This window comes from Dipteris shenzhenensis, chromosome 25, assembly GCF_047967505.1.
Source record: "Dipteris shenzhenensis isolate YYH24624 ecotype China chromosome 25, Dip_SZ_1.0, whole genome shotgun sequence".
In the NCBI taxonomy this organism is placed as follows: Eukaryota; Viridiplantae; Streptophyta; class Polypodiopsida; order Gleicheniales; family Dipteridaceae; genus Dipteris; species Dipteris shenzhenensis.
In genome coordinates this window covers 7346800-7365487 of record NC_141620.1, presented here as the reverse complement: position 1 = coordinate 7365487, position 18688 = coordinate 7346800, and the positions used below count along the sequence as shown (strand labels likewise).

The 18688-nt window shown below is 47.7% G+C and overlaps 1 protein-coding gene across 1 annotated transcript in view; it reads left to right on the top strand.

Moving 5' to 3' along the window:
- LOC147885390 (TLR4 regulator/MIR-interacting MSAP protein) overlaps positions 1-18688 on the top strand; it is a 106482-nt gene that overhangs the window by 27578 nt on the left and 60216 nt on the right. Inside the window, exon 3 of the mRNA XM_087396733.1 lies at positions 5869-5948. Within this exon, the coding sequence (XP_087252859.1) occupies positions 5869-5948 (80 nt within the window). The remainder of the gene's footprint in view (positions 1-5868; positions 5949-18688) is intronic.

Below are 18688 nucleotides of genomic sequence, written 5' to 3'. Positions count from 1 at the left end.
CAGCAGTGGGAGAGAGGTCCTCCTCTCAACCTTTTGGTATGTAGTCCTTGTAGAGAGATGCATTTGGCAGACACGCACATCTTGGGGTTTATGCTCCCTTTACTCAGCCCGTGAGCACATATAGCCACGGGCAGCCCTTAGACGAGTGGTTCTACTTTTCAACAGGGTGTTAGTGGTGGATAGCAGGCTGTATTGATGAGATGTTTTCAGATGCTTTGGTTCCCTACCTGAGGACATTTGTGATGAGATGCCTTTCCACTAGTATGTGAACCTTAGGCGTGATGATGCCCGCACTTTTGAAGGCTACCAAAACATGAATTATGCAACCAGGGATGTCAAATATAACCCTTCACCTCTGGAGTGCCGACAGAAACTCAGTATGAAGACGTTTGTATAAATGAATACTCAAGTATGTGTGGGTGTGTGCATTTGTATGTGTGAGAGCATATGTTTATACTTGGTCTACACCCACGGTTGGGCGCTGATGACATCAGTGGGGATGCCATAGTAGCTAGTCCCTGCTATGCGTGATGGAGTTTATGGTTTTCAACCTTATGAGGGACTATCATGAGATTGAAACTGCACACTGTGTTGTATTTTAGAGGATGAGTTTGGGCATGTTCCTGGATTCATCTAGATATAAGCAGTTCGCCCGAGAGCTCAAGAAAGAAAGTGCCATTTATGCATTAAATATGTCAGTGGCTCACACGGGCAGCATTCCTGATGTGAAGGATTTGGAAATGCAGCAATTGTTTTCAGACTTTGCAGATGCATTTGCTGATATGCCATCTTAGTTGGCTGCGCATGTTCCCATGAGGGGTGCAGGTCATTGCTGGCCAGGTCCAGGGCACATGTGGGCATGTCTATGCCATGATGGCAGCCCCTACTTAGGGGCAGGATGAGGGGCATGTGTGGCTACCTATGGGGCAGGATACCAGGCCCCAGCATCCCCTTTTATAGGCTGCTGGGTCAGCTCTTGTGGACCAGCCAGGTCGGCCCATTGGGCAGACTCAGTCCCGCCTCTAGGCAAAGGGGGCCAGCCCCTTGTAGGGCTGAGTGGCAGCCCTTATGTACAGCAGGAGGGGTCGGCCCCTAGGGCTGTGGGTGCAGGCTGGTCGGCGCCCTAGTATACAAACCGACTAGGGGAGGGCTGGGGTTATATATAGCCCCCCCCTCATTGGTGCTTGCCATCTTAATAGTGGAGCAGTTCAGCCCTATCTGTAGCAGAGGTTTTCCCCACCACTTCGGGGTTTCTCCTAAGATCACTTGTTTGGTGTGTGAGAGGTTGGCTCTCTCTCTCTGGTATCAGAGCCACGATTGGCTAGAGCCTGAGGTGTGGAGGGAGTGTTGAGCCAGCACATAGAGAGGAGGTTTAGGGCTGTTGTTTTGAGGAGGATTGTGTGAGGTGTGGACTGTTTGGGAGTCGAGGGAGGTATGCAGACTTTGAAGGGTGTTTTCAGATTCGAAGGGAGGTTTTCTCTCAAGGGCGGGACAACGAGGTGTGAAGGTCTTGTAGGCTGATCCCTTCTTTCCGTCCATCCCCTTTTCTCCTTCTATCCCATCCACCGTCTGTTCTGAGTTTCATTCCCTCTTCACTCCGACATGGCGACCCTGTTTGAGATGGCAAAGAGCAAGGCACAAATTCCAGTTTTGCCCACCTTCCCGATAGTGTCCACTTGAGTAGGCAGCATCAAATTGTTGTACGAATGTCAAAGCCTTCAATCTATCTTGCATCCCATTGAAGGTCTCAAACTTTATAGTTGTCCCTCCCTCCTTGTAATCTTTCAATTTGCCTTTAGGGGTGAGATTGTCATAGGCGGGGGGCTGTTAAAATGGTGGGGGCATCACTGCTCCCGCATTCTGAGCCATTCCACCTGTACCCATGGTGGGGTTTGGCATTCCAGGTCCACTCCCTGCATCTGTGGCATATTCCAAGTATTGCCCATTGTCCCAGGCATTCTTGTTTGCATTCTAGGTTGCATCCCAATGTTTAAGTAGATCATATTGGCATTTGCAGGGGGCAGTCCACCCATCATAGGTTGCTAGAAATTCTGCATTCCGGGCTGCGTGCTGCCCATAAAGCTACTTGGCATTTCGGGTGCCTCTGCGGATGGTGCCACCATTGCCTGAAAAACCGATCCCCCTCCCAAAATATCCTGGATGCATTGTGGGCTGAGGAAGGGCTTGCTGTCCCTGATTGGCTGAATGAAAGTTGTTGGCATTACCTGCTATAGGGGTGATTGAGGGCATCTCTGAAGGCTGTCCACTGAAAGAAACATGCCTAGGAGTCTTCTTATACTTCTTATGTTTCTTGTGAGCTGTCTTTATGGCTCCCGCTACACTTTGCATTCACAACTGAAAAAGGGCATTGGGATCAAGCTTCTCTGCCTCATCTACCTCATCTTGTGAGTCCTCAGTGGCATGCTCAAGAGAAACTGGCTGTGCCCCACTATCTTGCTTCTCATCACCCCCACTGATGCTGTGCTCCTCTTCAAAACTCACTGATGCTCTGTCTTTCGCTTGCCCCTCTTGCTCGGAGATGGTCAACGACCTCTCACGGTGTGACATGCTTGCTAAGATTGATGGCTATTGTAACAATTGCAATGAAGGTGTCCTTCACCCAACACTACCTGGGCTCACCTCTGTTGGAAGATGGTGACTATTCCGGCAATGGAACCACCGAAACTGGCCTTCAATAACTAAAAGGGAAGTGATCTTCTTCTACTCAGTCATAATCTTCATAAATAGCCACAATGCAAGCTTTAGTCAATTCAACAACTTAGCACAACTTAGAAACAAACTTCATCAACAACAAAGGTGAGGCTAGAATGCCCTTGCTCAATGAAAAATAGTACGCAGTACACCCATTGGCCCCAAATTCCTATGCTTCTCAATGGAAATGCTTTACAACAGAGGTTCAACCCTACACTGTTCCTCTCTGCAAGTCCTCTACCTGTCTTCAAGGCATCTAATCCAAGTGCACCACTAGAATTCCCACTGGTATTGCATACTTAGGCATCCACTTTTGATTTGATCCAATTGAGACACATTCAGGCATTTAAACCATTGGCAAATTGAGCTCAAGCAGCCTCAAGGCTATCACATGCATCCACACTGTCCTTAGGCCTTCCACAGGAACACCCTTGCCTCTGGGTGCTTGCTAAAGCTTGTAGGAGTCCTGAAAGAACTGCAAACAACACACATGCACTGCAAAAAGCTACAAAGCAAGAAAGAACAAGGAAAAACAGAACTTGGAACCAACGCCCGCTGTCTATGGCAGAGGGGCGAGCTCCTTCCTTGCACCTATCCTCTGTCCAGGCTCCCCGCAGGGTGCAAGAGGTTTCCAGTTATCGGGAGATGAGAGAAATGAAGGAAGAGAGCTGAGAGAATGCAAGAAAGAGCTGTAGAGGTCAACAGGTAATCAGATCTGCCCCAAAGCCTCGACCTTGGGATTTGATGCCTCGATCTCTGCCTTCCCACAGTCCGTACAGCAGCAAAGAACCTCAAATCGCGTGCCTAGCAGGTCGTACAGCAGCAAAGAGCCTCGAATCCTGGGCCAAACAGCCCGCATAGCAGGAAAAATGCCTCGGAATTTATGTCACAAGCCGTACAGCAAGGCGGGCTCCTTGGAATGCGTGCAGCAGCAATGATGGAGGTCACAGCAGCAAGAAACGTGGGCAAGAAGCAGCAAATGCAGCAGCAAGAGGCTGGGAATGGGTCGACTTCTTCTGTGTAAGCTTTTGCTAGGTTTGGAATGGTCCAGGAGGGTGAGGGGAGAGAGATGGGTGCTTTCTAAGACCTGTAGGGGTCCTAAAAGAACTGCAAACAACAACCATGTACTGCAGAAAGCTGCAAAGCAAGAAAGAACAAGGAAAAACAGAACCTGGAACCAACTCCCGCTGTCTGTGGCAGAGGGGCGAGCTCCTTCCTTGCACCTATCCTCTGTCCAGGCTACCCGTAGGGTGCAAGAGGCTTCCAGTTATCGGGAGATGAGAGAAATGAAGGAAGAGAGCGGAGAGAATGCAAGAACGAGCTGTAGAGGTCAACAGGTAATCAGATCTGCCCCAAAGCCTCGACCCTGGGAGCTGATGCCTCGATCTCCACGTTCCCACAGTCCGTACAGCAGCAAAGAGCCTCGAATTGCGTGCCCAGCAGGTCATACAGCGGCAGAGAGCCTCGAATCCTGCACCAAACAGCCCGTATAGCAGGAAAAATGCCTCGAAATTTGTGTCACAGGCCATACAGCAAGGCGGGCTCCTTGGAATACGTGCAGCAGCAATGATGGAGCTCACAGCAGCAAGAAACGTGGGCAAGAAGCAGCAAATGCAGCAGCAGGAGGCTGGGAATGGGTCGACTTCTTCTATGTAAGCTTTTGCTAGGTCTTGAATGGTCTAGGAGGGTGAGGGGAGAGAGATGGAAAGTGGGGGAAGGGCATGCATACACATGCATGACAAATGGCACCTCCTTCTTGCCATTTGTCCCTTCATTAAAGTCCTAACCCCCATACCGAGGACGATGTTGGTTGTCCTCTGGCCCAACCTTTAGACCCCTCTTTAAAGCCTTTGCCTTGCCCCTTGGACCTAGTGGTGCACCTAGGAAGCGTGCACTTCTTCTAGCCAGTCCCTCATGGCCAAACCATTACTACACTTAACCATGGTTAACGCTGGGTTAAGCGTGGATTGAGTTACAAAGATACTTTACATCCCTTTTCACGTCCCCGTGACAGTGCTTCTGCCTTGTAAGGCTAGAAGATTTGTGGAGGGTTTGTGTTAAGAAGGGCAAGAACTGGATGGCTGAAATTCGAGTTTATTGCCTAACTCAGTGTGACTTAGTATGATTAGCGAGGTTTGGAAAGCTGTTTGGGATTATAGCTGGATTTTGGGACATTAACAAAAGTAGTGCTGCTTTTTTCCCTGTTTATTATGTGTGCGTTTTGGGTTGCCTTAGGGGTTGTTGCTGTCTCTGAGTTGATTTGGATGAAACCGCATCTACATTTAATTGAGAGGTTTCGGTAACTCACCCAAGCAGTACTTGCGATACGACACATCAACTCTATTTAAGTAACATGGATTAGTAAAATACTCATTCACTTGATCCTTGAATGCTCTGATCACTAGAGTTCATTTCATACAATTTGTTAAAATCAAACAAATGGTGATTGAGCTGCAAGATTATTGAAACGATGTGCAAATGTGTCTTGAATCTTGATTATCATGATGGGAAGCTTTGTTCTTCCTTAATTTCTGAACCTCCAGTATAGTCCCTTGGTTGACTGTAAAAAAGTGAGCCTTTCTTGAAATCTTACTGCAGCCATAAGCGCCTGGTGTTTCATCATGTATAACAACGCTGGAGTGATCACAGGAGTGAGTTAGTATAGGCCCCGCCCAGTAAGGTCACGACATATTAGCAATCCATCATAACATGCTGTCAGGTACGCTTATTAGTTAATCCACTTAAGAGGCTGGAAATCTGGCTTGCTTGCATGCCTCCCTGCACGAGCTAGTAGTATGCACGAGGAATAGAAATAATGAACTTGTTATGAATCCTTGTATATGCTTCAAGGCTGTATTTTCACAGGACTGTGCTTATTCAGCACAGTACTCTCTTTGTTGATGGGGATGTACCTCATACATCTGAATGTTATTTAAACCTGTGTGCTATGTTGGCTGTCTCCTGATCCACATAATTAAGGAAAATGTGAGAATATAAAAAGAGATGCATGTATACGGATTCACTCTAAAACTGCTTTAGCAGGCCCAAAATTTAAGCTAATTGCTCTCAGGTCTGCTTCAGTTTACACACGCAGAAGTGTTGAGGGGGAAACAAGTAATAACTTTGCCTGAATTTTCTATGTAAATCATCTTCCAGGAGAGGCCAAGGAATCACTTAGACATGCGGCACCGTTTAGATTCTAAAGGTCAACGCGAAGGAAAACTCATTGATTACAAGTAAGTCTTTCTTCTACTCTTCTCTTATACAAAGTAGATATACTTTTAGTAAAGCGATGGTGGTTCTATGCCATGTCGATGAGCCCTTTCAATATATACTGCGGATGCCATCTGAGAGGGAAAAAATGAAAGGATGTGGCTTTATATAAAGTTTAATCAATTGAACATTGCTAATTGATTCACAATTATTGCTCATGAATATATATTTATGTATTACTGCATTATACTGTCAAAAATAAACTTGTGTAGAAGCAAATGGTGCTTGGAGCGGCATGCATAGACCATAAGAGAGTTTTGTTGATGTGACAGTAATAAACAGATGATCTGTAGCGACGTCAGAAACCAACCGGCATACAAAAAACCTTTATGGCATGGGTATCCAACTTATCACAAGAGTAGTAGCTGTCCAGCTTATCACAAGTGTAGTAGCTGTCCATTTACGAATCACGGATGACAAAGAACAAGGACGAGCGGCGGCTATGCTGATTAACTTTGCATGAGAAGAATGAAAACAAAGAGGTGGATTGTAGCACCAACGATCTGACAGTTTATCAAGCTGCACACCTACAAAATTATAGAAAGACAGCTGCAATCAAAGCCATGTCAGAAGCAAGGGTGACAACCTGCACAAAATTATTCAGGCCTAAACCACAGTTGATAAAGTAGATCATCATGAGCGGAATGACACGAAGAAGAAAGGACTTTGTTGTTATTGTGGGAAGCATTGCCACTTTGCTTCCAAGTGTCGAAAGAAAGTGGAATATATGGCTAAACACGGGTCTAAACGTGGTGGTAAAGACACCGCTAATGTTGCCATGTCTTAGACTAGTATTTTTGAGAAAGCCTTTGGCTATCTCAAAACAAAAGAAGTCTGGTCAAGTTGATGAGTCATGGATCTTTGACTCCAAGGAGTGGTTCTCTCACTTAGAGAAAAGTGATTGTGACCATGTAGAGCTAGCAGACTCTAGACTTCATGAAATGAAAAGGTACTGGCAATATACCTTTACATAGTTGGATCCGTAAGCGTATGGTTGGCTCAACCACACGGCTACTCCTGGTACAACCAATGGTATGCGCCAACCGTATAGGGGAAAAAACGGGTTCCTAGACCTTCGAAAAACATTTCTTGCACATTTTGGTAGGGTATTAGGAGCAGCATGCCGCCTTGGGAATCTCAACCTGCATCACACGTATGGATCTTTGAGGCCGTCATTCCCTACAACCGTACAATACCGTACACCATTGTACAACAGAGCTTGGAGTCCTCAAGCACCTCTTTTGTCAGTGCTGCAGTTGCCAATCAATTCATCCAAGGGCTTCTTGAAAGTTGAGCACAGGGTCTTCAACTTGCGACTTGAGAGGTGGTGAAGAAAGCTCTAGAGAGCCCATCCTCACCTGGGCATTTCTGCCCATCAATAGCGCTCACCGCATCCTGCATCTCTGCCACGGTGAAAGGGGCGAGAAGGGTTTCACTCATGCTAGGCTGCACGAGCGACGGTGTATACCTCCACACCTCCTTCCTGCAACGGCGGGCACGAGGGTCTGGGGGCTCCTGCTGGAACAGGGATCTGTAGAAATCTGTCGCCAAGTCCCGGACCTCGTCTGGATCTGTCCTGACACTACCATCCTGCACTCTAAGAGATCGGAGCTGTTCCCTTGCTGACCTCTGGCCATGAGTCCTGAAGAACTCTCTGCACATCCTGTCGCCTTTCCTAGCCCAAAAGGACTTGGAAGCATGAAACGAGAACTCTGAGCGTCGCTGGGTGATCTCCTCTAGCATGGCTCGGGCTTTAACCTCCTGTCGTCTGAGCTCCTTAGAGCCTGGAGAAGACTGCTGCATCCGTTGTATCGAGGCAAGATCTCGTCTGAGACCCCTCTCCTTCGCCCACCACTGCTGCCTCACCTGAATCGCCTCTTGCTGATAGATGAGACTAGACTCGGCAAGAACCTGAGCTACCTGAGCTGCCATATCCCCCATGGGGTCCCAATCCTGCTCCCACAGGTCCACTATCCTGTTGCAAACCGCTGCTCTGGAGTAGATGGAGTCTGGGATCTAGCACGAGCGTGGAGGTAAGGAGTGAGAGGCTGAGTCCAGGACTAGGATGACTGGGGCATGGTCAGAGAGGGTCGTCCCTGGAACCACTCCTAACTCTCCACCTCTGCCTAGCGCCCAATCGTTGACATAGAAAGGATTTAACCGCTCGAGAAGTCTGCCTCCCTCCCTCCTGTAACCCCAAGAGAAGTCCAGACTCCCTGTCCATCTGCAAAAGGAAGGCTCCCTCCAGCTGTCCCGATCTCCCATAGCGAACAAGAAGGAGTCCCAATCAGCTTGCTCCGCCTGAGCTATACCAAGGAACTCTGAGCCCCGTCCCTGCTGATCCTCTAAAGTCTCAAGGTTATTGAAGTCCCCTCCTACAATCCAAGAATCCATCTCTGGCAATAAGTCTGTCAAAGAGCTCCAGAAAGCGGCTCTCCGTCTGAGGTCGGTCAGGGCATAGATATTGAGGATGCCGATGCGGGATCCCTCAATATTCAAGCCCACCCAAAGCGCTCGTCCTGAGATCAGAGTGCCAAAACCACACACATGCTGAACTAGAGAAGCGTCGATGGAGGTACAGACACCCCCGCTCCTCCCCTGCTCGCCAATCGAAGGTTCCCAGTAGGTGTGGGAGCATCCTGTGAGGACCTTCCCACACTTACTGGTCTGAGAAGCTGAAAGCTTGTGTTCTTGCAATAGGAGCACATCTACCCTTCCCACCAAGGCTGGCTGGAGCTCCTGTCTGAGCACCATCTTCCTGGGGCCGCGGGTTCCTGATGAGTGGAACCCGTTGACGTTCCAAGAGATAATGCGTACTCCACGGGCGGAGCCCTTCCGCGTAGATCCACTCCAGAGGCGGTCGAATGATGACCAAAAGGCGGAATCGTTTGGCGCTGTGGCGCCATCTCAAACGAACGTCACCCTCCTTCCACTGCTGCTGAAGAAGCTCCACTGCTCTGCTACCGATCCAGTCCTGCACCTGCTCTTGGGACTGATCTCGAATCGTCTCCCAAACATTTTCATTCGTCCATTGCTCATTCCCGTCACTGGTGATAGTGAAGGAATAGCTAGGACCATCATGGGGGGCAAGGACGGACACCTTACCCTCCGCCCCCTTTCGGAGGAAGAAGATGCTGATGTCTAGGCATGCAGGGAAGGAGCCAATACCCGCTGCATCCAAATAATCCCAAGGTCCTGCTCGGTAAAACTCCAAAGGTAGAGCTCTAGGAGCTGCCCTTGGGTGTGGGGACGAGGATGAGGAGTCTGAACCAGAAAGAGGGGTGCTGGCTGTCGAACAAGCTAGAGTGGTGCTGGCCATCTGCGGGGAAGGGCCTCTCCCCTCCACCGGGCCAGGAGGGATAGGCGCGGAGGAGGTCTGTGTTGGCTTCGGGGCCGCAGGAGGAAGGGGGGGTTCCCTCGGGATCATGCTCAAGGAAGAGAGGGGGGCTGAAACCAAAGGTGCTGGGGGGGATCCTGGAGGGGGGGGAGGTAGGGGGACCGAGGAGGAGGGGGCAGCGGGGGGGGGGGGCGGGGTGAAGGATGAGGGGGAGGCTGGCTGATCTTCTCCTTCCCTTTCTCCTTTCCCTTATCGGGCTTATGCTGATTGGTGACCAGAGGGGTCTCTTGCTGTAGATGGGAAGGCTTTTTTGGTCCTGTTTTGTTTCCTTTCCGTTTTCTTTTGACCTCAGTCCAGCCTTCCCCTTCGGGAGGGGGTGTCGATGCCTGGCGGGGGGGATCCTGAGTTGCCTGGATGGGGGCCATCTGAGGTTCTGTCCTCGTGAAGCGAGGGCAGGAGCGCTGCTGGTGCCCGAAGCCGTGGCATCTCAGACACTGATCTGGGCAACCAGTGACCATAATGCACTGCGTCACCACATCTGTGTCCGTCTCAATCTCGAACTCCGAGGGGATACTCTGCGGATCTAGGACTGCCACTTTGACACGTGGCACCCCTTGGGCTGCCGTCGCATCAATGAAGGTGTCCTGCATGAGCCAGCCAAAGTGCGCCCCTAGGTCCTTGATGATCGGGCGAAGCTCGGTTGCGAGGCCTGGGAAAATGAGGGTAACTGGATGGCGAGGAATGCGGAAGTGGGCATCGAAGTCCGCTACACTGAAACCCCTATACCATGGGACCATAAGGATGATCTTCCCACCCATAGAAGTAGGGGACCGTCTGACCATATCGCTCACAGCCTGTGCTGAGGAGAGCTTGAGCCAGAAGATACCACGTCCCATGAGTGCGACCTCCTCAATGTGGCTGTCCTCAAGGTAGAGGGTGGATTGCAACCAGTCCCTGATGTCTGCTCGTGAAGGGGGGTAGCCAATGACTCTCCCATAAACGGACGTCTAGGAGAAGTCCGTGGCGGCCTGCTTCACCAAGGAGACCTGATGCTCTGTCAGTGTTATGCGGTAGGCTGATGGAGGGGGGGGGTCCGTCTGGGCCACCGGTTCCGGGCTCACGGCCGCCATACCGCACCGACAAACTGCGAACGCTCCAAAAGGCGGGGGAAGGAAATGGCAGAGACGAGGGAGGGGGGAGTGGGACGGAGGCGGGGGAGGAAAGAGGGAGGGATGGAGAAGTACAGGGAAGCGGGGGGAGGAGAGGTGGTGGAGAGGGAGCGAATGGCGGAGGGGGAAGGAAAGGAGGAGGGAGGGTGGGGGCAGCGCAGTGCAGGGTGGGGAAGAGGAGGAAGGAGAGGGGGGGTGTGGCAGCGCAGCGCGAGAGGGGGCGGGGAAGAAAGGCGAGGAGGGAGGGGAAGGGGGGGTGGCAGCGTTGCGCAGCAGCGGGGAGGGGGAGGAAGGGGCGGGGGGGGTGGTAGCGCAACGCGAGGGGGGGAGGCGAGGAGAGGACAGAGGGGCGGAGAAGGAAGGAGAGGGGGGGGGATGGCGGGCGGAGAAGGAAGAGAGGGGGACGGAGGGGCGCGGAGGGAGGCGGCGGAGAGAGAGGAGGGGGAGGGGAGGGGGGGCCGCGCAGCGCGAGGGGGGGTTAGACGGGAGCGGGGGAGGGGAGGGAGCATTCGTAGGAGCTGTGGATGGAGCTGTCTTTGAGTTTCTTGACGTACCAGGGCTTACGACTTGAGAGCTCTTGAAGGAGGTCGGACTCCCCTTATCTCTCCCGTGTCCCTCTCCCTCTTTGTTGAAGTTTCCTTCTCAGAATTTGTGATTCTGATGTCTCTCTGTCTTTCTCTCTCTCTAGTGAGCAATTCACTGTTGAGGTGCAAGCAATTCAATTGAAATGTTTCTCATCTCTCTCTCTCTCTCTCTCTCGTGAGCAATTCTCTCTCATCTGATGAAGCGACATATTCTTTTGTCATTGTGTCTAGATCTGCGCAGATGGGAAGAAAGGAAGGAGCTGAATGGGAATTTGTGGACACATTGACGCCTTTGGAAAAGGGGCAGTAACCTTGTAAATGCAAGTACTGCCCTCATCATTGGGATGAAGGACCTACCCACATAAGAGCACACTTTGTGGGGCTGACAGGCTTTGGGGTTGACAGTTGTACCTCTCCCCTTGAAAAGATGAAAGAAAGTTGCAGAAGGTTGCAAGCCAAGGCAGGTTTAAAAAAATCTGCAGAAGAGGTTGATGCAAATGTGGCTGATCTGGGAGATGCCTCAGAAAATGGTGCTGCAAGGGCAAGTGCGTCTGCACATGAGCCAAAACAAAAGAAACAAAAGGTGTCAAAGGGAGCCTTGGCCAAGGCATGAGAGGCACATGCACGGAAGGATGCATACATTGCTCTCCGTCTCTTTCTCTGCAGAGGACATTCCTCATTGGAAAGTGAGGAGTTCGTATTTTTTGGAAATGGTTCGTGCAACTGGCTAAGTTAGGCCTAGCTTTAAGCCTCCATCTTACAAAGTTTTGCGCACGAAGGAGCTAAATAATGAGGTTGTATAGAACTTTCAGCAAGGAATTGGTGAAACCTGCACAGATTCGGTTTGCTTACATGTTTATTGTGTTAGCAAACTTGTTGGATGAGAGTCTACAATGGATTGTGCCACATGGTTGTGAGTGATGAGTATTGCAGGAAGAAGGTGTCACGCACTGTGAAAGCACAACAGGTGTCTTCCATTGTATTGGGTGCTTCATGCTGGCAGGAAGCAAGAGTCATTGTGAAGATCTGTATTTCTTTCTTTAACCTCAGTTGCCCTGCCAGCCAATTGAATTGGAGCTTGCATCTTTCATTAAGGAAGGTCATAGATCCTTCGTTTGGCTGATAGGGAAGGGGCTACCATGGGACTTGTATATGAGCTCACTAATCGAATGGTGGAGAAGATACAAATTGTGGATGTGATAGACTCCTCAAAGCCTTGTGTGTTAATAGGTGGAATATGATGCACTCTCCATTGCATGCAACAACTTTTGTTCTCCATCCTATTTAGAGAGAGAAATCCAGATGGTGATAAGGAGTGTATGATGGGTGGATGGAATCTGGATGCTATAGAGCGGTACACAAAGTATGATGTTGAGAGGTAAGGCATCTTATTTGGTGAGTTAGATATTTACAAGTCCATGTCAAGCACTGAGGAGGAGGAGGATTGCACTGATGCTGATGATGATGTTGATGATCGGGATGAGAATGAGGATGCAGCTTGAGGCTTGAACCTCATCAGTTGTGATGTATTCCAGCTTTATTTCCCGGCTGTGGCAGCCTGCAGGCTGATAACCTGCCAGCCTTTTCTTATATGATGTTTTGCCTTTGATGTTTTGGTGTAGTACCTAGTTCCAATTTTCTAGTATCTACTACCTTTGATCATGATGTTTTGGTGTAGTATTGATCTATCACTATGTATCAGAACCTAGATGACTTTGGTCCCTGGACTCTGTCATGAATCACGACTTCAAAATTAATACAAGCTTGAAGTTGAAAGTTTTGTAGCTCTTTGTCAATTAAATGTGTACAATGTATATTTTCATGTGTTTTTTTGTTGTGAAATTAAGGTCACGTATGATTCATCCACAGGGCTGAACCATACTCCAATCATACTAGTATGCTGTATGCGTATGGTAATGTATGAAAAAAACTATGTACCAATACGAATGATGATATATGGGACATACATAACGTTTTGTATGTTCCTGTTTTGAAGAAAAACCTCCTATCTGTTAGTGCCATTACTAAACAGACCAAGAAGATGGAATTTGAGGAAGGGGAATATGTCATTGGAGACAAGGCTGATGATTTCACAATTATAGCCACGCAAATTGAGCAAGAAGGCCTTTATAAACTAATGTCATTCAGGCATAGGTACAAAAGAAGCAATAATATGAAACTATCAGGGTTTACTTATAGTGATCGGGCAAGATGCTCATATGACAGAAGGTCTACTTTTGGATATTGCTTCTGTAGGTCATCTCCTGGTGATTCTAGTGATCCCCTATAGGCCATGGTATGTGCCTTGTAGGCATAAATATAGGCACTTGTAGTGTTAGTGCCTTTTAGGCCACATAGGACACTTAGTCCTATGTGACACCTAGGACACTTAGTCCTAGGTCTAGGTACTTGTACCTTGTACTCCTTTTCCCATTAATCCTAGTTTTGACGTGACGGCTAATCTATCGACTCCTTTGCAATCTGCACTCTCTCTTTTTCAATCGATCCTACAGTGGTATCAGAGCATAGATTTTTCTTCCTACGCACCCTTTTCGTACAGTCCGTACAACTGTACAGACGTTTGTACAGACACGTACGGATCTTGCGTCAGATCCAGTACGGTCATACTGCGTTGCGTATAGTCGCCGTATGTACCTGCGTTGTGTATAGTCGCCGTACATACCTACGTTGCGTACAGTCGTCGTACATTTGTACTTGCTCTGTAGTGCACTACGTACGTCTTCGTACCAACGTACCAGCCTCATACTTGCATCAGTACAGATCGTACTATTCGTACCGTACAGGCGTACGTTGGATTCAGCACATATGATTCGTACAGCCTCCGTACAGTCGTACATGCTCCGTACAACTACCGTACAATCATACATTCTGCCAGTACAGATCGTACTATTCTCGGGATTTCAGTACAGGTTTGGCACGTGTGAATTATTTGCAGTATATTCTCAAAAATTTGGGTTTTTTAAAGGACTTTTGCTATCCTTATCCTCCTCGTACTGTTTGAAATCTTCCCAAGCCATTTCAACAGTTTGGAAAGCCTACATCTTGAGGTCTGTACTCTTGGACAGGTGCACTTTTGCAGTCAATTTGTGGACAGCAAGTCCTAATTCTGTAGTTGCAAGTCTTGAGGCTATTTTTTGGGATTTGGTCTGCAATTTCTCTTTTTATTCCAATACATTGGGACAGATTGGAGAACATTGAGTCAATTTTGCAGGACATTGAGTCAGATTCGCATACATTGGGTCACATTTGCAAAAATTTCAGCAAAATTTGGGGCTTTTCTGCATTTGCCCTCTTTTTGGCCTATTTGCCCTCATTAAATTTGTGGCTTTTGCCAGATTTGCTGTTTTTTCAGTGAACATTGCCTACCACAGTCACATTTGGGTCAGATCTGCATTTGCCCTTTGATTTGGATTGGAAATTTGCAGATATCTGGTGTCGTTGGATAGCCAGCTCTTTGCAGTGATAGCCTTGAGGCTTTTGGGTTTTCAGGTCTTTTTTAGGGTATCACATTTGCTATGGCTGGGAACAATCAAGATCTATTTGGCGTTCTTCGTGAAGATGATAAGTTGGATGGCACCAACTATCCGATGTGGTCTTATCTCATGAAACATATTCTTGTTGCAAAGCATTTGTGGAATATTGTTTCTGGGATTGATCTGAGGCCAGCCAATGCTACAGTGGTTGCCTCTACTGCTGGTCCCCCTGCAGGGGGTAGTCCTCCTGATGCCTCATCTTCTAGCTCTCCTGCTACTACTCTTCCAACTCAGGAACAGACAAGATGGGATGCAAGAGATGCAAATGAATATTCATGTATTGCTTTATCATGCAAGAGAATCATTATTCCACACATCTGGTCTTGCAGGACAGCAAAGGATGCTTGGGATAAATTGGCTTCTCTCTATCAGATTCACAATGAGGCACATGTTGCATATTTGAGAAGGCAATTACAGGAAGTCAGTATGAATGAAGGTGACTCTATGGATGCATACCTGACAAAGGTCAAGGACCTAATGGAACAACTTGCCAACATTGATGAGGTGGTGCCAAATTCACAGCTTGTCAGTACCACATTGAATGGACTGCCAGATACATATCAAGGGTTTGCTACAACCCTTCGATTAGTGGCCATGGGTAATCCAGACCACTATTATTTTGATAAGCTAGTTAATTTGCTTTTGCAGGAAGAGCAAAGTAGAGCTAATAGACACGCCATTATTCCTGATCATGCATTTGCTTCACAGCAGACAGGAAGAGGCAAGGCTTCCAAGCCTATGGGCAAGCCAAAATCTGCGCATAGCAGCTGCAATTCCTCCCATGCATCTAAAAATACAGCAGATAAGTCAAAGAAGAAAAGATGCAACTATTGTCGCAAGCCTGGACATGACATTTCAGAATGCAGGAAGCGCATTGCTTCGGAGAAAAAGAAAGTAGGATTGACAGTTAATGCCTCTCATGCTATTGAATCCCATGAGCCAGCAGATGCTTCACATGCACATGCTCTTCAGGATGATTGGGCATGGGCTGTCCATTGCTCATTTGATCCCTCCAAAGCTGATGCATTCTTTACTGCTAATGATGCTCAGTCCTGGTGCTTTGATAGTGGTGCTTCCAAGCATGTCACATCTTGCAGACAGTTGTTTCATTCTTTAGCTGATGCACCTCGAGGGGGGACTGTCACATGTGCTAATAATGCTTCATATGCTGTAAAAGGAATTGGAGATGTGCAGCTCACATCCATTTCAAGCCATCCTGTCACTCTGACAAATGTTCTTTTTGTGCCTGGAATTGAAGTCAACTTGAATTCAATTTCAGCAATTGCCACTTCAGGTTTTAGAGTAGTTTATGATTTTCGTGATGACAATGCCATAGTTCTCACTGGCACTTTGCAAAAAGGGCCTTATCACCTTATCATCACTCAGCTGCACTTTCTATTGAAGCATTGGCTATTTCAGATTCACAGCTTGCTGAAACTCATCTTTGGCATGAGAGAATGGGCCATCTCAATTATAGAGCTCTTGCAAAGCTACATTCACAGCAGATGGCAAATGATGTACCTCAAACTCACACAGTTTCCAACTTTGGGTAAGATGCATCGATTTCCTTTTCACAAGAATTGTCCAAAACTTTCACAAAGGAAATTGCAGCGAGTGCACAGTGATGTCTGTGGCCCAATGAGGACAAATACCATTGGGGGGTACAAATATTTTATGACTCTCATTGATGATTTCACAAGATATTGCTGGGTATATCCTTTAAAAGCCAAAGCTGAAGTTTTCTCATCCTTTCAGAGGTGGCTGAATATGGTTGAGAATGAATCAGGATGCAAGCTTGTTACCCTCAACACAGACAAGGGGGGAGAGTATATGTCAAAGGAGTTTGATGCATTTTTGTCTTCATGAGGCATTATTCACTCATGCACTACTCCTTACACTCCTCAGCAGAATCCTATTTCCGAAAGGCAAAACAGGTCCACAATGGAGATGGCCAGATGCATGCTTAAGGCCAAGTCTTTGCCCAATAAATTTTGGCTTGATGCAGTGATGTGTGCCAACTATGTGCTGAATAGATCACCTACACGGGCATTGAAGACTGTTACACCTTATGAAGCATGGAAAGGTAGGAAGCCTTCACTTTCACACATGAGAGTTTTTGGGTCTCTTGCATATGTTCATGTACCATCTCAGCTGAGACATAAGCTTGATGACAAGGCAATCAAATGCATATTTATTGGTTACAGCCAGGAGAGCAGAGGGTATCGGTTATATCAACCAAATACTGGGAAGATTATTGTAATCTTTGCTGAACATTCAGCTTCTCCTCTTGTGGACTGCAAAGCTAAGCCAAATGTTGACATGTTTGATGCCTTTGAATCTTGGTTACCTCTGCCATCCTCAGAAGAGGACTTTGACTAGCAACATGAGCCTCCTGCAGGCCCATCCGCCAAGCAATAATCAGCCCCTACCCCATGCTGATTTGCAGGTTTATCTTCCGGCACAAAATGATCCCACTATTCATGATGCAGTCATTGAAGAAAGAGCTGTCAATAGACAGCAAAGGCAAGTTCCTAGATGGCTTCTTGATACATTGAGGGACAGCAACCAAGATCAACCTTTTGTTGCCCGGACAAGATCAGGGAATAGACAGATGCATGGTCACTTTCTTGAGTTTGCACTCCTTGCTACAGCATGCAATGAAGAGCCCTTGCGCCATAAAGATGCTTTTGACAGCAAAGAGTGGATGGATGCAATGAGAGCTGAGTTACAATCCATTGCCAAAAATGACACATGGGAATTGGTAGATCTCCCTCCTGGCAAGCATGCCATTGGTACCCGGTGGGTCTACAAATTAAAAAGGAAATCTGATGGCAGTATAGATCGACACAAAGCCCGTCTTGTTGCAAAAGGGTATGCCCAACAACAAGGCATTGACTTTGAAGAGACATTTGCTCCCACATCCAGGATTACTACCATTAGATGTGTCATTGCCATTGCAGCCCATCATCATTGGCAAGTGCACCAACTTGACATCAAGATTGCTTTTCTTCATGGGGATATGCAGGAAAAAGTCTATGTCACACAACCTCTTGGCTTTGAGGTTGTTAATTCTGAAAATAAGGTATGCCGGCTTAGAAAAGCCCTTTATGTTTTGAAGCAGGCACCCAGGGCATGGTATGCCAAAATTCATGCACACTTACTATCCCTTGGTTTTCAGAATAGTCCCACAGAACCCACTCTTTATGTCCGCGGGAGTGGATCTGATTTTTTAGTGCTGATTTTATGTGGATGATATGCTCATCACGGGCCCAGATACTCAGCAAATTGCAGCTTTCAAAGTTGATTTGCAGCAGGTTTTTGAAATGTCAGACATGGGACAGCTCCACTATTATTTGGGCATTTAGTTTGCTCATGTTGAGGGGGGTATCATGATGTCTCAGTCCAAGTATATTGGACAGCTCTTTGATCGTTTTTAGTTTGAGGATTGCAAGCCAATCTCTACTCCAGCGGACCCTGGCTTCAAATTCTCAGCTCATGATGGGAGCCCACCATGTGATATCACTCTTTATCAGCAGGCTGTTGGATGCATTATTTATTTATGTCACACCAGACTTGACCTATAGTATGCAGTATCTTAGCTCAGCAGATTCATGCACATGCCCAGTTCACAGCATTGGCAGGCAGTGAAGAGAGTCTTCAAATATCTCAGAGGCACTCAGGATTTAGCCCTCTTCTATGGTGATTAGGGTTCACTTGCCATGCATGCTTACACGAATAGTGACTGGGCAGGATGTTCCGACACCAGAGTGTCACATACTGGCAATTGTTTTTTGCTTGGCAATTCATGTATCTCTTGGCTCAGCAAGAAGCAACCAACAGTCGCTACATCTAGCTGTGAGGCTAAGTACAGGGTAGCTTTCACCGCTACAGTAGAGTGTGTTTGTCTTCGACAGTTACTTACAGATCTTGGTATTCGCCAGACATCCTCCACTATTGTCTACACTGATAGCTAGAGTGCTTTGGCCATTGCGCGTAACCCAGTGTTTCATGTGCGTACCAAGCATATTGAAGTTCACTATCATTATGTTCGGGAGCGGT